Genomic DNA, 23,427 nt, shown 5'->3' with positions numbered 1-23,427 from the left:
CTTTAATTTTCCTTTTAAATGGGGAGATGACGGTTGTGGTTCCTCCACAGGAACATTTGGGAAGAAACATGTTTGACTCTTTGCGACCCCATGGACTCCAGTCCGCCAGGGACTCTGTCCTTGGGATTCTCCAGGCAAGACTACTGGAGTGGGTAGCCATTTCCTCCTCCCTGGGATCTTCTCAATTCAGGCATCAAATCTGCATCTCCTGTATTACTGGTGGATTCTTCACCTGCTGAGCCACCTGGGAAGCCCCGTGGATATACAGTCCATGGAATTCTCTAGGCCAGAACACTGGATTAGGTAGCCTTTCCCTTCTCCAGGGGATTTTTCTGACCCAGGAATTGAACTGGGGTCTCCTGCATTGCAGGCGGATTCTTTACCAGCTGAGCCACAAGGGAAGCCCAAGAATACCAGAGTGGGTAGACTATCCCTTCTCCAGTGGATCTTTCTGACACAGGAATTGAACCAGGGTCTCCAACATTGCAGGTGGATTCTTTACCAACTGAGCTTTCAGGGAGATCTTTGCTAAATTAGGCGATGCCAATGAATTCTAAGTGGCAGTGGCTCCCTGTATTTGTTGGTGATACCAGGCCGCTTCACCAGGCCCCAGGCCTCTGTGGGCTTCATTCCCACAGCCTCGGATGTCTTCCCCTCAGTCTTGTTTTCCTGATCATCTTAGGCAAATGTCCTTGCTCCCCTGAATGTTAGGAAAATCGTTTTCCAAGCCCATGTTCACCTGGCCCCTCAGCTCTCGAGAACATTCAGTAGCTCCATTTTGCCTCTAGAATAAAACATGATCTGTCAAAAGTGGAAATAGCTATTGGTAGGGGTGGGGGACAAATATGGTGGCTTGATTGGCCTCCTTTTAACAAAGATCACCAGGGAGCAAGTGACAGGAGTCAGGGGTATGTCATGTTGCCAGAAGAGATGAAGAGATGAAGCTCATTTCTCCCTTGAATCTGGCCTCATGACTTGTTTTGTCCAAAAGGATGTGGTAAAAGAGATGAGCCTGGCCCCCAAGAGGACCACAGCTGTTCTTTCTCCTGAAACTGCCCAGGTGCCATGTGGACAAGCCCAGGCTGTCCCATGGGATGATGAGAGACTGTAACCTTTCATGCCGGTCACCCCAGCTGATAGCCAGCCATCCCCCTGAAATCTGAGAGACCAACCTAAGCTGGCCAGTCCCCAGCCCACCTGCCATCCGACCGTGGATGCACGGGCAGCTAGACCAACAGACCTGTCCAGCTGACCTACAGACTTGTGAGCAATGTCGGTGTTTATTCATTTTGGGATGATTTGTTATGTGGCATTATTTGGCAATAGATTACTGATACGCTGGACAAGCAAGGCTGGAGGGATAGCCCATTTAGCTCAGTTTACTATTTTAAAAATAGGAAATATTGAAAAAGTACAGACAAATTCAGTGAATAACAGAATGAATCTCAGATGGCCAACACTCAAGTCTATCAAAGTCAAGGGCTTCTCATAACTTAGATTTTTTGTGGGTATACTATTGTTTATTCATCAGAACCCTATTAATAGTAGACATTTGGGTGTCTTTATTTTTCTGTTTGGAGAAGGAAATGGCAACCCACTCCAATATTCTTGCCTGGAGAATCCCATGTACAGAAGAGTCTGGCAGCCTACAGTCCGTGGGGTCACAAGAGTCAGACAAGACTTAGCAACTAAACCATCACCATTCTTTTGTTAAATACAAATGATTAATGTTGTGTATACATGTACAGTTAATATTTTACCATAATTGATTAATATTTTTTTGTGAATGAGTTTAAAGGAAAATATAGATGTTATTTCCCCTCAAATTGTTTAATATGTAGCTCTAAAAAATGATGATATCCTAAATAACCACTAGAGCATTATCACACAAATAACATAATTAACAAAATGGTAGTTGTTTTCCTGGGAGAGCAAAAAGAGAGTCATTCACAGCAGAAACTTCTATTATAGACTGTTCATGTCTGCTGCCTTCATTTACATTTTATGTATCTTTAAAAAATTCTTCTGAATTCTATAAATGGTTCTCTATTTATCCTCTGTGTTGCTGATTCAGTAGTCTGTTCTATTGCATCTGCTTTTTGATGCTTCAAAATTATTTTGGCTGATGTTTTGATTTTAAACAGAATGTGCTTATTTAATCAATAAAATACTTTTTTTTTTTTTTTTTTTTTAAAGATGAGAAGGTCATTGCTGAGGTGCTAAGGATGAAAACTAAGGCAATGGTGGTGTGCAGAGAAGACAGGAAATTGATTCAGAAGACAGTTAGGGATGTTGTTCAGAGAACTTTAGTGTATAATGAGCACTTCTATTGTGGCTCTTTAAAGATACCTTCAATTTTCCAGGGAGGGTAAATGAGATCACTTTTGATCAAGTATCCATTTGTATCCTATTGTAGTCCATATGGTTTTAATTTTAAAGCATATGCCTTGAGGGAACAAAGGACAGGTAAAGAATATTTACCTTATTTGTCATGGAGACACTGGTCACAGAAGAAAGTTAAAAAGCAGAGCAAATATGCAGTGAAGTTATGGTCCCCAGCCCAATTCCCCACTTCCTGAGCAAAGCAAAGTGTGTGGTTCTGAGCACAACCTGTTAGAGCATCCCAGACTTCATTGTGGCCGAAGGAGTCAGCAGTTACAAGGGCACATCCCTCTGTCTTATACTGGTAGAGATTTTTTAAAGAAAATATTTGGCCTTGCTGTGTGGTTTCTGGGATCTTAGTTCCCCGACCAGCGATTGAACACACACTCTTGGCAGTGAAAGTTCCAAGTCCTAACCACTGGATCTCCAGGAAATTCCCTAGATTTTTTTTTTTTTTTTCTTAAAGAAATAACAAACCTCAAAAGCTCAGATGAGAGAATGAATGTCTGAGGAAAAATGGCGGGAACATTCATTTATCCCTTTAGCATAAACTTTCCTCATTTTCTGTCTAGTTGAAGAACCTCTGATTTAGATCCTATAGAAATCCTCTCCATGAATTTCACAATTACATTTTCAGGCACTTAGAGGGTGCCTACCATTTGCCACATTCTGCATCAAGTCTGTATGCATATCCTTAGTACCTCATGCAAACCTTAAGGGTGGAGTTTACTTGCATTTTACAGATAACGAAAACTGATTCAATTCAGGGATCTCTTATTTCATACCAAGCAATTAATAATATACTACTGCATTTGTCCATTATAATCTACTGAATTTTTCTATCTTAAGAATAATTACCACCTGGGGACCATAAAATCCCCCTTATATGGTAAACAGTTTCCAAAGTAGAAATGATTATACCAATATATCTCTATTGCAGTCCATGTCAGTCTCTCCATTACTCCCAAATCTGCGTTATGTCTGTTTCTTTTAGCTGAAGGGGAAAATTTAAATGATGAAAACTTGCATAATCCCAGTAGGGGAATAGAAAAAGAAAAACTCAGAACTTTGTGGTATTTCTCCAGTGACTCAGAAAGTGTGAAATTATTAGGCACTCAGTTGTGTCCAATTCTTTGTGACCCCATGGACTGTAGCCCACCAGGCTCCTCTATCTATGGGATTCTCCAGGCAAGAATCCTGGAGTGGGTTGCCATTCCTTTTTCCAGGGGATCTTCCTGACCTAGGGATCGAACCTGGGTCTCCTGCATTGCAGGCAGATTCTTTACCGTCTGAGTCACCAGGGAAGCCCTGGCGGTATTTCTTCAGTGGCTCAGAAGAGCTCTCCGCATTAAACTGTGTTGGATTTCACTGTGCTTTGATTTGGATAGAGATAGGGTTGATTACAAGCAGCAAACTTTGAACTAATATCAGCTTATGAGGTAGTCTCAATGCTCACATGAAAGAAAAACTTAGATTAGGTCTTTGAAGGCAGTTTGGATTTTATTATCCAGGAGGTGATTTCAGAATTAGTCCATAAAGATGAAAGGGAAAGATGTTCATCTATTTCTAAACCATTAGATGTCACCAGGGTAAAGTATTGGTTTCTATCACTGTGCTAATAGCCAACCAGAGAGGACATTTTTCTCACATGTTCTTTTTTGGCCTGTCGCATTGGGTTCTTCAAAATGAAATATGACTTTTAATTAAAAAAAGTTAATCACTGAAAATCTTTCTTATTTGAAGGTTTAACTAATGCTATCAATCAAATACGTTCATCTAGAGATAGACGATCCGTCTCATCCATTTATCCTCCCTTTCCTTCATTTTGGTTGTTTGAATAGCAAATGTCTTCTCTCTTCCTGAATTTATAGTAAACTTTTTGTAACCAGGAATTGCATTGAATCCAGAATCTCTTACTCTTTAGGGCGTAATGGATAGAGCACGCTGCACCCGGTGATGCTCCGTAAATATTGCCGATGGCGGGGATGACATTTCAGTCGTGCATGCCTGTCAAAGAAATGCTATGCAAGAGAGATTTTTATGGACAGCATCATGGTAATAGACTTCGGATCTGCAATGCATCACCAAACACTGACCTAAAACCCAGCAGGGTTGGAAGATTATTGACAAAGCATGGGCTGCAAGCCTAGGGAGAAGCTGGCAGCCATCAAATAGACAGATGTCAAGGCCACTCAACATCTTGGCCCGGCTGAGAAGGTGTGCCACCCATCCATCAACCAGCCAATCAATATTTATGGAATGCCAGCAAGAAAAAAATGTGATGCTGGATCCTGACAAATCAGCTGTAGCTGAGTTGTGTATTATGGAGGCTTATTAAATGTGTGTTATTTCTGCCTTCTTGCAGTTCGGGTTATTGTTGCTACTGTGGCTGCTATTATTATTTTGCTTGGCCCAAGTCTGTATTTCTCTGACTGCAAGCGAGGAGGAAATTACACTCCTTTTCCAAATTCCTCAACTGTGTTTCAAATACATCCCTGGAGCGCAGATGCCACATGTAATTATTAAATGGTTTGCAGTAGAATAAATACACTTTCTCTGCTGAAAAAGGAAGAAACCAGCAAAATCAACTTAAGCACAGGGCAAGGGATTCTAAAACACATCTCCTCTAAAAGCTGTCCTGCACAAGTATGAAGTTTGCCTTCAGAAAGAGTCCTTGGCTGCAAATTTCCACTGGCTAACTATTTTACATGTGGTAGTGTATGTTTCCATGTTACTCTCTCCATTCGTCCCACCCTCTCCTTTATTTTCTACTTTCCACAGCAGTCAGGAGATTGTGATGGAGAGCGTGAGCTTTCCTGGGCAGCTACTGCCTTGGAGTTATGACCAGCCTCTGTGGCCAGAGGCTTGGCTGGAGCTGCGGTAGCAGCAGCAAGCCCACTGCGGGTCCACACCTGTCAGCCCTTCATGGGTGTTTTGATTCTGAAACTATCTTATCCAAGAGCCCGAGTCTGCGGAGCAAAGATGGGGTGTTGGGTTTTATGCCCACGCCCAGAAGGCAGCAAGTGAGTGATAGTTGCTCAGTCCCGTCTGACTCTTTGCGACCCCACGGACTGTGGCCTGACAGGCCCCTCTGTCCATGGGATTCTCCAGGCAAGGACACTGGAGTGGGTTGCCATTTCCTTCTCCAGGTCCAGAAGAGAACACCTGAAGAAACCGGCAGGCCTCGGGGCTGCACAGCTGACCAGAGGCTCATGCCCCCTGGACAGGAAACACTGCTCTGGCCAGAGACAAGGGCTCAAGGCTCTCAGAACCTCAGGCAGCAGCGTGCCTGGAGGATCCTTTTCTGTGCCCACCCCATACAACCACAAGAGCTCTTCTCTTCTCCTAGCAACCATCCAAACCTTTCATGCCCGCTTCCTCCACGGAGCCTTCTCAGATTGCTGCCCTATGCGCCATTCTCTAACTCCCGGACCAGTTATCCAGCTACTGAACACATCTGTACCCCTTGCCTCTGCTTCTTTGCCTAATTTCTATTAATACCCTATTCACCGCAGAACACACTCACCCCTCCTCCAAAGTCTGCCTAGCACCCTCGTTTAGATCCGGGACCAAAAGCCACCTCTTCAGGGAGGCCTGTCCCCATTTCCCCAGGCAGAGATGACAAGAATTTGGCCTTCCTCCACACTCGTCTTTATTATGTGGCAGTCCTTGTAACCATCCCCATCACTGGTGTCAAGTCCACTGCTCCTCAGTTGTGTGACCTTGCACACATGACTTAATCTTGCTGGGCTTCGGTTTCCAAAATGGGGCTTATAATGTCCACGCTTATTTCAGGAGGTTAGGTTGAGAATTAATACACACAAAACACGAAGACAGTGCCTTAAACACGTGTGGGTGTTAGTCATTCAGTCGTGTCTGACTCTGTGCAGGCCCAAGGACTGTAGCCCACCAGGCTCCTCTGTCCATGGGATTCTCCAGACAAGAATAGTGCAGGGGTTGCCATGCCCTCTTCCAGGGGATCTTTCCAAACCAGGGATTGAACCCAGGTCTCCTGCATTTCAGGTAGATTCTTTACCGTCTGAGCCACCAGGGAAGCCCAAGTAACTGCTTAACAGGCGTTACTCTTCCTTGTATTGTTTCAACCTTGGGTATACTTAGCACTCAGTGATTCAGGCTTCTGTGGCCTCCTCATGGGACACTGCAGGCTCCTCAGAAGCTTATCCACCAAAACTAATAGCTTCATGAGCACCACACTAAAGACCTAGTTCTCTTTATCTCTTTTTATGCCCTATGACTTAATTTTAAAACTTTGTTACTCTTTTTAATTTTTTTACTTATTTGGCTGTGCTGAGTCTTAGTAGCAGCACGTGGGATCTGGTTCCTGCAGATCGCCCTGACCAGGGCGAACCCTGGGCCCCCTGCCTTAGGAGCGCAGAGTCTTGGCCACTGGGCCACCAGGGAAGTCCCTATGCCCTTTGCCTTTTAAATCTTCTTGCTATAGAAAACACCAGCATAGACAAAACTAGAGTGAAATCTCTTGTAAATATCATCCTCAAGCTTCTATGACTATTACTCATGGCTAGTTTTATTTTCTCTAATTCCCCTTACTCTCTTTTCTTCTTCCACAGGCCCCTAGCTATACTCAAGGAAATATTAGGCATACTATTTTCCCAAGGGTGACTTTTTAATGAACTTATCTTACACTCCTGGGAAGGATGATATATTCAAATTCTCCTTGTGCCAAGTAGGAATCAACTCCAGGATTCCAGCACCCTACTCTTTGGACCACAGAACCTCCCAGTGCTGTGGGCCTGAACTTTGACCTGCTTTCCTCCCATAATCACGTGCAATAGTAATTTTTAATTAATTTTTTTGTTTTACTGGTTTTGTAAACCAGTAAACAAAGACCATGATCTGATCTGTGGTACCATCCAGGCTTTGTAATAACAAGCCATGATGGATGAGGATCTTTGAAGATCACTTGATAATTGTGAAAAATCTCATTTACCAGAGTGGCCACTGTGTTTTGAGTCATTGGTGCCTTAGGAGGCAAGGATCATCCTTGCCTGACTCACGATGACTGTGTCTGAGGCAATTGGACACTTGGGGATTTCACTGCTGGCAATGAAGAATTTCATTACCCTAAGCACTCTTTAGTCCTGGAGGACTTTCACCCATTTAAAATTGAACTTTCAAGAATAAGTTTGCAAATTATTTAATTATTTAAGATAGAGGACAACTCCACTTTTGCTTTTGTTTTTGTTTAAAGAATATTCTTATAGCTCATTAGATGGGAAGACTTACTTGTTGGGGGGGTTGTGTTCAGGTTCAGAAAGTGAGTGGGGGGAAACCATTCTGTTGTTTATATTTTTGTGCTTGGATCAATCCATCAGAGATGAATTTCATATCTTCTAGCTGTAGAAGTGGAGAAGGCAATGGCACCCCACTCCAGTACTCTCGCCTGGAAAATCCCGTGGATGGAGGAGCCTGGTAAGCTGCAGTCCATGGGGTCACTGAGAGTTGGACAGGACTAAGCGACTTCACTTTCACTTTTCACTTTCACTCATTGGAGAAGGAAATGGCAACCCACTCCAGTACCCTCACCTGGAAAATCCCATGGACAGAGGAGCCTGGGAGGCTGCAGTCCACAGGGTTGCGAAGAGTTGGATACGACTGAGCGATTTCACTTTCACTTTTCACTTTCACGCATTGGAGAAGGAAATGGCAACCCACTCCAGTGTTCTTGCCTGGAGAATCCCAGGGACGGGGGAGCCTGGTGGGCTGCCATCTATGGGGTCGCACAGAATTGGACATGACTGAAGCGACTTAGCAGCAGCAGCTGGGGGGAGGGGAGCAGGCAATTAGCTGGCACTCGCAATGCTACTACTCTTTGTGTTTTTTACCTCTTTATTTTATACTGGAGTATAGCCCACTAACAACGGTATGATAGTTTGAGGTGCACTAGAGCAAGTTAGCCGCTCTCACACACCTCTCCTTTCCCCCTTGAGCTCCCTGCCTGTCCAAGCGGTCACAGAACTCTGAGCAGAATCCCCGGTCCTGCAGATCTGCTGCCCGTTCTCATGGCCTATGGACAGCTGGTGACTGACAACGCAGAAACCAGGCCCACGCTCATGGTCCTTCTCAGAGCAAGGTTCCAGGTGCCTTGTATAATAATGTCTTGTCTGTGGTTTAGTGACGTCTATTTGGTGACTTCACATCCTTGTGCCTGAAAGTGGTTTATTAGCAAGGATCTAGGGTTGTAAGTCACAGGAAGAAGAGACACTTCAAATCAAATGTTCTCCAACCTTTTAAATATATCCTCCCTGGTAGTTCAGATGGTAAAGAATCTCCCTGCAACGTGGAGACCTGGTTTCCATTCCTGGGTCCCGTCGATCCCTGAGTCAGGAAGATCCCTTGGAGAAGGGCATGGCTACTCACTCCAGTATTCTTACCTGGAGAATCCCATGGCCTGAGGAGCCTGGTGGGTTACAGTCATTGGGGTCACAAAGAGTCGGACATGATTGAGTGACTAACACTTTCAAGCTCATACACTTCTACCACCCTAAACACACACTTAGAAACTCTGCATGATGACTTTAAACTGCAAGTAAGGTTAATAGAGAGTGGGGACTATGCTCTTGCTTATTAGCAATGATCTTTTTAAAATGTTACAAACTGGACTTATGTTTCCCCCATTACTTTTTTCTGCCTTTTCTGTAATGACCAAGCCCTGTCTGCTTTGGCTATGCCCCAGACAGTCTCTGGTAATTCAATGATTGTGGGAACACAGTCTAATCTACCTGGTCCCCTGGGTACCTGTCCCTGGTCATTCTTTGGTCTTTTATAATACACGTCTGTCTTTTATAATAAAAACGATGCTTATAAAATAATGGTACAACTTGAACTTAGAAACACAGAGCTGGGGTTCCACTGTTGGCTGTGATATTTACTGGTTGTTTGACCGGGTAAGTCAGGCCATCTTTCTGAGCCTGTTTCCTTATCACTAAACTGAGGAGGACAGCGTTTATTTCAATTACCATAAGTTTGCCACGAGAAGTAGAAGAGATGAGTAAAGTGAATAAAGAAGTAAAAGTGCATAAAGTGAGCTTCAGTCATTAATTGAAGTTCATATGTTCTATCAAGTTCACTCAAAAAACATCAATAATGGGTAAGTATTAGGTTTAAAACTTAATTGATATTGATTGACAAGCCACTTCTCTCAATTTCTTGATATTTCTTACATGTGAGAAATTAGGCATGAATTTTACTTGGAGAAGAAAGAGGCTATATTTTCATGTTTAGTAGCAAAACAGGTTGAAGAAAAGTTATACTACCACTGGGTAGGGTTGCATAATAGGATGTCAAGCAGTATATCAGACCTAGAATTAACAATACTGTATTGTGCATTTGAAAACTGCTAAGACAGTAAATCTTCATCACAAGAAAAAAAAATTTTTTGAACTCTGGGTGGTGTCAGATGTTAATGAACTTATAGTGGTGATCATTTTGCAGTATATACAAATATGGAATCATTATGTTGCATGCATGTGCACTCAGTCGTGTCCGTTTCTTTGCAACCTCACGGGCTGTAGCCTGCCACTTCTCTGTCCGTGAGATTGTTCTGGCAAAAATACTGGAGTAAGTTGCCACTTCTTCCTCCAGGGGAGCTTCCCGACTCAGGGACAGAACACAGGTTTCCTGCATTGCAGGCAGGTTCTTTACCACTGAGCCGGCAGGGAAGCCCTGTTATGTTGTATACCTGAGACTAATTATGCCTTAGTAAAAAATACTTCAAACCTATGCCAATTAACGTACTGTTTTGTCAAAAGGGACTACATGAGCTGTTACGAGGTTACAGCGAAAACACTTTTCAAAAACATATAGACATAGACCCGAGGGGCAAAATCGTTCTCTGCAACAGGTTCAAGAGATTAAGTGAAACTCATATGTTTACATTCATCTTGTGGTGAGCTGAGAAAGGATTTCTTATTACTCCTTTTTTATCTTTAATAAGGTGGCAAGTAATTTCTATTCAACTGAACAATATAGTTGAAAGAAAATTCTAGAAGAATGTTGCCATATTAAAAAAAATTCAAGAATTTAAAAAATATAGCCACAGTGAAGGAAAAAGTCACAGTATAATTTCGTGAAGCACTGAGATTATTTTTCTGGTGATATTCAAGCCTTATAACACAGAACAGAGTGAACTAAAACCCCACTCCTGATGTCCCAGCCATCCCCGGAGGCCCAGTTTACCTGTTAAACCAGTCGTCTGTGTATCTAGGGTACGGATAAGGGTCATTGCTGCTGAAGTCGTAGCTCGCCTCAGCATTCTGCAAAACACAAGGTGCATCATTAGATCATAAATCCAGAGCATGGGCATGAGAAGATGCTAAGAGATGCAACTGTCTTAAGTGGACGGTCCCTCACCCAGGGCTATGTCAACCTGCTCTCTGGACTAGCCCTTGAAGAGGTGACAGAGCAGGTGTGTCCATGGAGGTTTCTATCCTCCCCTGGTATCCTCTTTTCCAAGCTCCTTCACCCCATCCTGTTCCAGGCTCTCAAAGTGTTAGCGAATTTGAGTTCTGTGCTACCCGGGACCATCTCCATTTTAAGTTGAGTGACCACTGTGGGTCAGCGGGGCTCACTTGGGGCCAAGACTCACATTAAGCTTCCCTGGACTGATGGCCAGAAGGTTCTAGTTCTCATGTCACAAGTGTGGAAGCCTCTTGCATCACGCAGAACTCATTCCCAGCTCCCAGTTTTGGGCTGACAGAGGCTTGTCTCCTTTACAATTACGAGTGTTAAACCGAAGACCCAAGCACTGGCCACAATATCAACCTCATTTACTCAACAAATATCATTGAGTCTCATATATACCAGGGCTTCCCTGGTAGCTCAGCTGGTAAAGATCCACCTGCAATGCAGGAGACCCTGGTTTGATTCCTGGGTCTGGGAGATCCACTGGAGGAGGGATAGGCTGCCCACTCCAGTGTTCTTGGGCTTCCCTGGTGGCTCAGCTGGTAAAGAATCCACTGCAATGCAGGAGACCCGGGTTTGGTCCCTGGGTTGGGAAGATTCCCTGGAGAGGGGAATGGCTACCCACTCCGGTATTCTGGCCTGGAGAATTCCATGGATAGTCCACAGGGTGGCAAAGAGTTGGACACAACTGAGCCACTTTCACTTTTCACATTCATATACCAGGGACTTTTCCAAGGATGGAAATACAGTGGTGACATCCCTGCCTGCATGTGACTTACAGCCTAGTTGGAGGGACAGATATCAATCCAACAAGTAAATACAGGATTGTAAACAAGGGTCCTCTTAACCCTTCAGGTTACATTGAGGAGTTTAAATTCTATGCAGTCCAGCACCTCCATTTTTCCCTCTGAAAGTCTTGCCCCTCAGAAATCAATTATGTACTCACTTAATTTGTCTCTAAGTGATTTCATGTTTTAATTTTTTCCATCTCGGTCTTCAACTGGTCAGCCTTTTATTTTGGTCCATGATGGGAGATGGTCCCCCACTATTGGGTGGCTAATCCCTTGCTTCCCCTCTGCCTTGTCGGTTGCCCAGGGATGTGGAGTTCCATGAAGCTCCTCTCATCTCATCCCACCCTCACTCCTTTGTTTTTGAGGTCTGCAACCAAGATCCCAGTTGGTTTCCTGGTCCACAGTATCCACTTGGCTGGGAATCACTGGGTTAGGTGCATATTCCAGCTTGGAAATGTCTCAATTCCAAGGCAACATGAGACATTTTCAGGAGTTGGGCCCTTTTATGAGACAAAACACTATAGTTTGTAATAGTGTTACATGATGTTTGCATGATGTTTTTAAGAGCAAATTGACCAGTTCCATGAGTCTGGGTTTCCATATGTTGGATGGCAAAGGGCCATCAGAAGCTGGAACGACCTGAATCATAATACTAATGTACTAAAATAAATGTGCTTAGGGCAGAAGTCACCTTGAAATTTGTTTAAACTTTTTTCACTTAAAAGTTTTTAGCTTTATTGAGGTATAACTGATACACAAAATATCCCATATATTCATCTTGCTAAGTCTGGACATGTGTATATACTCATGACACCATCAACACAACCTAGGTACTCAGCATACCCATTACCTCCAAAAATGTCCTTGTATTCTTTTTTTTGGTAAGAATTTTTACCATGAAATCTATCCTCTGAACATATTTTATAGTATATAATACTGTATTGTTGACTGCTACATGATAGAGGTCTAGAATTTATTCAATTATATAAAGGAAATGTCATATTCATTGAAAAACAATTCCTTATTCCATTCAAAATTTGGACCAGTCATTGTATACTGGGCACTAAACATGACTATCTATGTTCTAGAATCGAGGTCTTCCTTCAGTTCCTGGCTTTAGACAGGATAACGTCCTGTCTCCTCTGGCCATAATTATTGGCAAATACCTAAATCATCTGCATTCACCATTAATGTAATCTCATCTTTAGGAGACCCTCTCAGATTTGGCTTTTTTTTTTTCTTGTATTTTCTTGAGCTATTTAGATGCAGTTCTTTCAAGGGATACTATCTTAAAAGTAACTTCTTCCTCTTCCCTAAGTATGTTTGGTTACCTCTAAACTTCCCTGAATTTTTGAGATGAGAGCATCCTTAGGTAGTGGAGTGGGAATATCAAGAGGAATACAAGGTAATACTTAATCTTTTGGGTTTCAAAGCTGAGGTTGAAACTTGAAACAGTTGATTTGGAATATTATTTGCTAAGCTTGGTTTGTTTCTCTGTAAAAGAGATTAAAAGGCCCCAGTCTAAGGTGAGCTGAGTGGAAAATTCATGGACTAGCCCTCGTGAGGCCCTCAAAGGGGACCCTGGACGCTACCTCTCTCTTCTGAGCTGGGCTCCTGGAGTGGGAAGGGGATGCATTGGAATGTTGAACCTCAGAGAGGTCCGGGACTCATCCCAGGACAGGAGATGAGGACCAGAAGCAGCTCTGTGGAGTGTCTTGGCTGAGGAACCTGGGGTGGCCCCCCTCTGTGCTCTGTGATGCACAGCGCAGAGCAGGAAACAGCAGAATCATCTTGGGAGGCTGAGATTAGTGAGAACACGATGAGAGAACCAGCTGCTCTGGGAAGTCCAGGGGTCAGGGCAGTGAGGATCCAGGGTTCAGAGAGAATACACGAGAAGGGGTGACTGAGGCTCATGGGGGTGGGGCTGCAGCTGTTGGTTCCAAGGTGGAGAGATGATGAGACGAGAGGTCTGGGACCCCACTCCCTCTCCTTGATTCTGTGCTAGTCCTTGAAGCTTGAGGGTGGAGGCAGGAGGGTGGGGGCAAAACTTGAGCAGGACAATGTCAACTTTCTACCATCGGTAGAGCAGGTTGTTGGATAGAAATTAAATTCCACTAGAGGAAAAATAAAACCAGAATTTTCTACACTTGTGGGTTTGCTGCCTAAGCAGCTGACCCATTTCTCCAGGTTTCTCACTCACAACTGCGTCCTGAGGTCTGGGCTGAGGTCTGTGGCTCTAAGTCCTGGTTCTGGAGAAAATGGCTTGCCATGAGGTGGGTTGGGGGCGGAGCGAGGAACTGGAGAGTTCTGCCAGCAGAGTTTGATTCTGAGAAGACACAGACTCCGAGACCACTTTTATAGCAAGAAGAAAGACCATGTATTGTCTGAGGTCAGCTTCACCTCTGAAGGTTGAAATGGATGAAGACATAGAAACTTTAATTTGTTGTCTTTACAATTAATTTGATGACTAATGCTAATTCCTTGTGCAATAGTCTATGTTGAGACTGCGTATTAAGGAAGGCAAACAGTTGTTTTTGTTTGGTCATATATTTTCTGGCTAAAAGTCAAATGGTTTATAGCAAGAAAGGATGAGCAACTTTTTGCAAGGGTTCTGTTTATAATTTTATAGCCCAAACAAAATCATTTATTGATCTGAACTACAATGTTGTCATCCATAAAATTGTCTGTGTACAGGAATAAATTAAACTGGCCTTGGATTATACTGGAATTTTCTAAAATATCCATTAACATGGATGTTTGGGAGGAAGTGGAGTCTCTGTAGATTGAATACTTGGGAATCCAAGGCTAAGCCAGAAGCTTGTTTTGGTTTGAATTCTGTAACATTGTTCAAAAATACATTAGTCTATTTTCCTTTAGAAAATACTAGCTGTTTAGTGAACATAATTTAATCATTGATGATTCAGGGTCAGGCTGATTCAGAGTCACCATTAAGAACTTGAATTATCATTGTACCATAGTGGAGAGAGTTGGAAGATTGGGTTGAATCCAAAATGACCTCAGGGCATCTCTGCAAGTTATTTCTGGAAGAAACTTCTGATAATGGCTCATTTATTCTTTAAGAGTTGAGTGCAGGGGGAAAGAATCCATCCAGTAATTAGTATTTCTAAGTCTTAGTTTCTGAATACTTGAATGCATAATCAGAAAGTAACGCTAGATTGCTTTCGGATGCTTGTGTCTGACCCTTTGCGACCCCATGGACTGTAGCCCACCAGGCTCCTCTGTCCAAGGGAATTTTCCAGGCGAGAATACTGGAGTGGGTTGCCATTTCCTACTCTAGGGGATCTTCCCAACCCAGGGATCTAACCCTCACCTCTTACATCTCCTGCATTGACAGGTGACTTCTTGACCACGAGTGCCACCTGGATAGCCCCAACACTGGATTGTTATTGTTGTTTAGTCACCCAGTCATGTCTGACTCTTTCTGACCCCAGGGACTGCAGCATACCAGGCTTCCCTGCCCTTCAGCATCTCCTGGAGCTTGCTCAAACTCATCTATTGAGTTGATGATGCCATTCAACCATCTTGTCCTTTGCTGTCCCCTTCTCCTCCTGCCTTCTATCTTCTTCCAGTATCAGGGTCTTTCCCAATGAGTCAGTTCTTTGCATCAGGTGGCCAAAGTATTGGAGCTTCAGCTTCAGCATTAGTCCTTCCAGTGAATGTTCAGGACTGATTTCCTTTAGGATTGACTGGTTTGACCTCCTTGCAGTCCAAGGTGGGGACTCTCAAGAGTCTTCAACACCATAATTCAAAAGCATCAATTATCTGGTGCTCAGCCTTCTTTATGGTCCAACTTTCAAATCTATACATGACTACTGGAAAAATCATAGCTTTCACTATATGGACCTTTGTAAGCAAAGCAATGTTTCTGCTTTTTAATATGCTGTCTAGGTTTGTCATAGGTTTTTTTCCAAGGAGCAAGTGTCTTTTAATTTTCATGGTTGCAGTCACTGTCTGCCATAAGTTTGGAGCCCCCAAAATACTAGATTAGCTCTCAGAAAAGAAATTTAATAATTATGGGTTTACCTGTTGACACTGTGCATTTCCCATCAGATTGGTTTGTCTGCCCTCTTGGCTTGGTAAGGACAAGAGGCTTACAAATTTTCACAAAATCTTCTGACCCCATTATATCTGAGGTGTTACCATTAAAGGCATGTCTGATACTTGGGCTGGTCTTATCGTGGAAGCTGGTGGAGGACCTGGTCGCAACCATGTCTGAATTGTTTTAACATTTTCAGAGAAGCTTCTGAGACCTTTGAGACTGAACTGCCACCCTGACCTCCCAATCTGGACTCTACCTGCTCTGGGACCATTGGATTTTCCTTGCTGGGTTGTACAAGTGGATGTGTCTGCAGGTGTCAGCTTGGAGTAGGGGAAGGAAAAGAGGCATTAAATCAGACAGATCTGGTTTTGAACCAGGCTATTTGGTCTTGGCAATATTCATAGTTTCTGGAAACTGAAGTTTTCCTCATCTTTAAAATGCAAATGACAAAATGGTAACTGTTTGATTGCTGTAAGGGTAAAAGGAAGGAAGGAAGGGATATGAGCCGGCAAGCACCCTATGGATGACCTCGTACTTCTGCTTTTATCATCTGCTTTACCTTCTTCTTTTTTTTTTTTTTTGCTTTACCTTCTTTTATCATCTATGTCAAAAGTCACAAAATATGACTCCTGAGCCACATTCAGCCCACCACTTGTTTTTCTAAATAAAGCTTTATTGGAACATAATCATGTTCATTTGCTTATGGGTTGCATATGGCTGTTTTCACACTAAAACAGCAGATTTAAGTAGTTGTGACAGAAGCCTACAAATCTTAAAATATTTATTATCTTTTACAGAAAGAATTTGCCTGGATGGATCACAGTCTTGTCATGGAGAAGGGGCTTGTGTAATTCAATGAAGCTATGAGCCATGCTGAGCAGGGCTACCCAAGACAGATGGTCATAGGACCATTCTGACAAATCGTGGTCCACTGGAAGAGGAAATGGCAATCCACTCCAATATTCTTGCCTGGAGAACCTCATGAACTGTATGAAAAGGCAAAAAGATATGACACTGGAAGATGAGCACCCCAGGTTGGAAGGTGTCCAATATGCTACTGGTGAAGAGTGGAGAGAAATTACTAATAGCTCCAGAAAGAATGAAGCAGCTTGGCTGAAGAGGAAATGATGCCCAGTTGTAGATGTGTCTGGCAATGAAAGTAAAGTCCAATGCTGTAAAGAACAACGTTGTATAGAACTTGGATTGTTAGGTCCATGAATCAAGATAAATTGGATGTGGTCATGCAGGAGATGGCCAGCTTGAACACTGACATCTTAGAAATCAATGAACTAAAATGAATGGGAATGGGCAAATTTAATTCAGATGACCATTACATCTACTACATGGATAAGAATCTCATGGAAGAAATGGACTAACCCTTCTAGTCAACAAAAGAGTCCAAAATGCAGTCCTTGGATGCAACCTCAAAAATGACAGAATGATTTTGAGTCATTTCCAAGGCAAACCATCTCAACATCACAGTATTCTGAGTCTATGCCCCAACCACTGATGACAAAGAAGCTGAAGCTGACCAGGCTGACCATGAAGGCCTACAACATTTTCTAGAACTAACATTAAAAAAAATATCCTAAAAAAGGAGTCCTTTTCATCATAGGAAATCGGGATATAAAAGTAGGAAGTCGAGAGATACTCAGAACAGGCAAGTTTGGCCTTGGAGTACAAAATGACACATGGCAAACGATAACAGAGTTTTGTCAGGAGAACATGCTGTCTGTAGCAAACTTGCTTTCCCAACAACTCAAGACACGACTCTACACATGGACACCACAAGGTGGTTAATACCGAAATCACATTGGTTATGTTATCTGCAGCCAAAGATAGAGAAGCTCTATACAGTCAGCAACGGAGAAGGCAATGGCACCCCACTCCAGTACTCTTGCCTGGAAAATCCCATGGACGGAGGAACCTGGTGGGCTGCAGTCCATGGGGTTCCACAGAGTCAGACACGACTGAAGCGACTTTGCAGCAGCAGCAGCATACAGTCAGCAAAAACAAGACCTGGAGCTGACTGTGGCTCAGATCATCAGCTGCTTATTGCAAAATTCAGGCTTAAACTGAAGGAAGCAGAGAAAACCAGTAGGCCATTCAGGTATGACCTAAATCAAATCCCTTATGATTATACAGTAGAGGTGAAAAGTAGATTCAAGGGATTAGATTTGATAGACAATGTGCCTGAAGAACTATGAACAGAGGTTCATAAAACTGTGCAGGAGATGGTGACCAAAACCAGCCCCAAGAAAAAGAAATGCAAGGCAAAGTGTTGTCTGAGGAGGCCTTACAAATGGCTAAGAAGAGAAGAGAAGCAAAAGGCAAGGGAGAGAGGGAAAGATATACGCAAATGAATGCAGAGTTCCAGAAAATAGCAAAGAGAGATAAGAAGGCCTTTTTAAATGAACAATTCAAAGAAATAGAGGAAAACAATAGAATGGGAAAGACTAGAGATCTTTTCAGGAAAATTTGAGATAACAAGGGAACATTTCATACAAGGATGGGCACAATAAAGGACAGAAATTGTAAGGACCTAACAGAAGCACAAGAGATTAAGAAGAGGTGGCATGAATACACAAAAGAACCATACAAAAAAGATCTTAATGACCTGGATAACCATGATGGTGTGATCACTCACCTAGAGCTGGACATCTTGGAGTGTGAATTCAAGTGGGCTTTAGGAAGCATCACTATGAGCAAAGCTAGCAGAGCTGATGGAATTCTAGGTGAGTAGTTAAAATCCTAAAAGATGATGCTGTTAATGTGCTACACTTAATATGCCAGCAAATTTGCAAAACTCAGCAGTGGCCACAGAACTGGAAAAGGTCAATTTTCATTCCAATCCTAAAGAGGGGCAATGCCAAAGAATATTCCAATTACTACACAATTGCTCTCATTTCACATGCTAGCAAGGTTATGCTCAAAATCCTTCGCCAAAGAATATTCCAATTACTACACAATTGCTCTCATTTCACATGCTAGCAAGGTTATGCTCAAAATCCTTCAAGCCCTAGTTTGTACGTGAACTGAGAACTTCCAGATGTACAAACTGGGTTTCGAAGAGTCAGAGGAACCAGGGATCAAATTGCTAACATTTGATGGATCATGGAGAAAGCAAGAGATTTCCAGAAAAACATCTACTTCTGCTTAATTGATTATGCTAAAGCCTTTGACTTTGTGGATCACAATAAACTGAAGAATTAAGAGATAAGACCAGACGACCTTACTTGTCTCCTGAGAAATCTGTCTGCGGATCAAGAAGCTATAGTTAGAACAGGATCTGGAACAATGGACTGGTTCCAAATAGGGAAAGAAGTATGACAAAGCTGTATATTGTCACCCTGCTTACTTAACTTCTATGCGGAGTACATCATGCAAAGTGCTAGGCTGGATGAATCCCAAGCTGGAACCAAGATTGCTGGGAGAAATATCAATACACTCACACATGCAGATGACACTCTTCTAATGACAGAAAGCGAAGAGGAACTAAAGAGCCTGCTGATGAAGGTGAAAGAGGAGAGTGAAAAACCTGGCTTAAAACTCAGCATTCAAAAAACTAAGATCATGGCATCAGGTCCCATCACTTTATGGAAAATAGAAGGGGGAAAAGTGGAAGCAGTGACAGATTTTATTTTCTTGGGCTCCAAAATCACTGTGGGTAGTGCTCCCTGTGGTCAAAGCTCCCCAGAAGGAGGTGCTGTTTTGCAACTCATCCACCGGTAGGGGGAGATTTTATTCAATCTCACAAGAACGCAGGTAAGGACTAGCATGTGTTTGAGCCACAGCAAGAAATACATCTGTCTAGTTACAGTCATGTATAAGCCAAGACCACAGAGGAATTGTACCAGGGAGACAATGTGTCCCTGTGAGATGTCAGGTAATTCCAGACTCATAATATCTCACGCAGTGAGAGTTTGTGCTAATGGTACATCATGGCATGTGATTAGTTGCCAGTGTAATTTCACAGCAATGGGCACTCAGAACAAGAGTGTAGGTTGCATTTGTCCCTTTATTCTGGCTTGCTCTTTTCTCTCAAGGCATTTAACCACATAACCCAGCTAGGAGCTGGTAAAAGTATCAGTTGAAATTGCTCTGTGCTTAGGGACTAATGAGATAGGAGCAAGCTTCCCAGATAGACTCTCAAACTGCAACCTTATCATCCTAGAACAAAGCTCATCTGTATGGAAATTGAGCAGAAAAGTGCCCAGGCCACAAGAGTCTGAAGATTTTTGCTCTGCGCCGTCTTGCATCTGATGTGGTCACGTTGGAAAGTTTCCAACAATGCATATTTGAATTTTCCTCAATTCATTCTCCTACATGCACTGGTTTAACGATCATGTTCAGCTCACTTTTGACTGAATCCAACATTAAAGAGATTTATGTATATCTTAAATCTAGCAGTAAAACTTAATGAAATTTAACATTTCTCTAGCACTCAAAAATTTTTTTTAAAAGGTGCATAGTCAGAAAATTGTTGGAAATCTTTCTTATATACTCCGAAGATTTCCAGAGTCGTGTGTTTTTCCAGTGACAGAACGTTCTCTGTGGACTGGACACCTCCTACAATCACCAGGAGATTTCAGCAGCACGTTAATAGCTATCCACTGGACTATGTGCTGGAGTAGGAGATGACAACCCACTCCAGTATTCTTGCCTGGAGAATCCCATGGAAAGAGGAGCCTGGTCGACCACAGTCCATGGGGTCTCAAAGAGTTGGACATGACTGAAGTGAATTAGCATGGCAGGGACTATGCTCCAGGTAAGAGGAATGTAGGTCCAAGCCATGTCTGGACCGTTGTCTTTTTTAGTTTCCAAAGCTGTGCAGTTCCATCCTTTGGTCTTAATGTCACTCTTAAATTTTTAAAAAAAATTATTTATTTGGCTGCAGTGGGTCTTAGTTCATGCAAGACCTAGCTCCTCGACCAGGGCTGGAACCTGGGCCCCCTGTGTCGGGAGTGTGGAGTCTTACCCACTGAATTACCAGGGAAGTCCCCCTGATGTCAGTCCTGTTGGCAGATGTGGGGAGGTTCTGGCCGCCAGAGAAGCTGTGCGGTGCTGTGCTTGGTTGTTCGGTCTAGGTTGTTTAGTCCTTCAGTCTGGTTGTCCCCTCCGTCCACGGGGATTCTCCAGGCAAGAACACTGGAGGCGGTTGCTGTGCCCTTCTCCAGGGAATCTTCCCGACCCAGAGATCGAACCCAGAGATCGAACCCAGAGATCAGTCCCCTGCATTGCAGGAGGATTCTTTACCATCTGAGCCACCAGGGAAGCCCAAGAATGGTGGAATGGCTAGCCTATCCCTTCTCCAGGGGATCTTCCTGATCCTGAAATCGAACTGTGGTCTCCTGCATTGCAGGCATATTCTTTACCAGCTGAATACCAGGGAAGCCCACACTAAACATGAGAGGAGATAATCATAATATTAATTCCTTTGGGTTGCCATGTTCTTCTCCAGTGCATGAAAGTGAAAAGTGGAAGTGAAGTTGCTGAGTCATGTCTGACTCTTAGCATCCCCATGGATTGCAGCCTCCCAGGCTCCTCCATCCACGGTATTTTCCCAGCAAGAGTACTGGAGTGGGGTGCCATTGCCTTCCCCTCCTTAAGTTCATAGAGTGCCTTTAAGTTTTTCAAAGGACTTTAAGTTCTCTTACTTTATTTAATATACTCCAAAACTCTGTAGGGTAGGGGAGCAGATATACTGACGGCAGAAGTGGGTCTGTTACTATCTCTAAGACATATTTAAGGCAGCACCTCTGGATGGTCCTTTAGCAGTGTCTCTGCTTGCTCATGCCTTCTTTCTCTTCTCTCAATGCTTTCAAAGGTCTATGAAGCCTGTCTTAGACTAGATAGAGGCTAGTTCCCACACATGAATTTTAATAGCTCCCTAAAAGTGAGAATTCCTGGAGCTGACCCGAGGAGAAGAAGGAGAGGAGAAGCTGCCACTCATTGGAAAAAATCTCCAAGAGCTGACTCTGCCCAGGGTCCAACACTTATTTGGAAAAAATTTACATCTTTTTTTCTCTCCAGCTGCCAACTCAAAATTAGTCTTTCCTTCTTTGTGGGTGTAGACTATGGGTCACAATATTACTAGCAAGACCTGTGAGTTTGTCACCAATATGTACTTTTCTACCAGGTTATAACTGTTGTAGATTTGCTGAAATATCTTTTCTACTCACTCCTATCTGGCACTAGATTTTTTTTTAATATAGTGCATATATAAAGAAGGATACACATTACCATGTCACAAAAGTGTATTTTAAATCTTTTGATAACTGTTTCAGTATAATTGCTTTTCCTTGATTATCCTATGGATTTTATCTTATGCATTTAAAATACTCCTGAATATGAGAAGAAAGACACAGTTGTGTACCTCTGTAGGTGGTATGTAAATGGGTGTAATCTTTTTGGAGGGAAATTGGCAATTTCTATCAGAATAAAAGATGCACAGACTTTTTGATCCAGGAATCCCATCTGTAAGAATCGATCCTAATTTAGAAAGATGACCCTATATGTGAGACAGTGAAAGAGACACAGAGATAAAGAACAGATTTTTGGACTCTGTGGGAGGAGGCGAGGGTGGGATGATTTGAGAGAATAGCACTGAAAGATATATATTACCATATATGAAATAGATCGCCAGTCCAGGTTCAGTGCATGAGACAGAGTATTCAGGGCTGGTGTACTGGGATGACCCTGAGGGATGGGATGAGGAGGGAGGTGGGAGGGGGGGGGGTTCAGGACAGGGGCCATATGTACACCCATGGCTGAATCAGGTCAATGTATGGCAAAAACCACTACAATATTGTAAAGTAACTAGCCTTCAATTAAAATAAATTCATTAATTAAAAAAAAGAATCTATCCTAACAGTATTAAGTGAAGTGTAAGTTGCTCAGTAGTGTTCAACTCTTTGTGATCCCAGTACAGTCCATGGAACTCTCCAGGCCAGAATACTGGAGTGGGTAGCCTTTCCCTTCTCGAGGGGATCTTCTCAACCCAGGAATCAAAGCGGGGTCTCCTGCATTGCAGGTGGATTCTTCACCAGCTGAGCCACAAGGGAAACCCAAGAACACTGGAGTGGGTAGCCTTTCCCTCTCCAGCAGATCTTCCTGACCCAGGAATCAAACTGGGATCTCCCACATTGCAGGCAGATTCTTTACCAACTGAGCTATCAGGAGAGCCCCTGCTGTATATACCCAAATGATATATGTATATGAAAGATTTGAATTTTTAAGTGTGTTCATGGCAGCATGATTGTAAAAGTGAAAAACCAGAAATGACTTGTGTCCCACATGAGGGATGACCTACATCAGTGACGGTGCAGCCACACAATGCAAAGCTGCAATTTCAGCAAAGAAAAAGGGAAATGACCTGCAAGGTATCATTCCTTCCCATGATATATTAAGTGAAAAAGGCAATGTGTAGAAAAGAGTGTGTGGTGAGCCCCCATGAGCATAGAAGAGGAAAAATATACTTGATAATAAGTGCATAAATCAAGATAGATAACAAAAAGATAGATAAAAGCTTTTTTATTCTGTTTTGTGTCTAGAGAGAGGCACAGGGTCTGGGGTGGAAGAAAGATTTCATTGCATAACCTATTGTTCTGTATATTTTGGGGCATAATAATAACAATACGAAGGTAATAAGAAAAAGGTAACGCATGTTGGGTGCTTATTTTGTGCAATGGACTCTTTCAGATTCTTTACTCTTCCTGTGATGTCCTCACGTGGTGGTACCCTTGTTATCAC

At 42.9% G+C, this 23,427-nt stretch overlaps 1 protein-coding gene across 2 annotated transcripts in view; it reads right to left on the bottom strand.

The window, feature by feature from the left end:
* Positions 1 to 23,427, bottom strand: part of PCSK2 (proprotein convertase subtilisin/kexin type 2) — a 229,676-nt gene that overhangs the window by 38,261 nt on the left and 167,988 nt on the right. For both annotated transcript variants that reach the window (XM_065919585.1, XM_065919586.1), the window contains one exon: positions 10,600 to 10,676. In XM_065919585.1, the coding sequence (XP_065775657.1) occupies positions 10,600 to 10,676 (77 nt within the window). The remainder of the gene's footprint in view (positions 1 to 10,599; positions 10,677 to 23,427) is intronic.

This window comes from Muntiacus reevesi, chromosome 2 (genome assembly GCF_963930625.1).
Source record: "Muntiacus reevesi chromosome 2, mMunRee1.1, whole genome shotgun sequence".
Taxonomy (NCBI): domain Eukaryota; kingdom Metazoa; phylum Chordata; class Mammalia; order Artiodactyla; family Cervidae; genus Muntiacus; species Muntiacus reevesi.
This window is presented reverse-complemented; position numbering and strand designations above follow the sequence as displayed.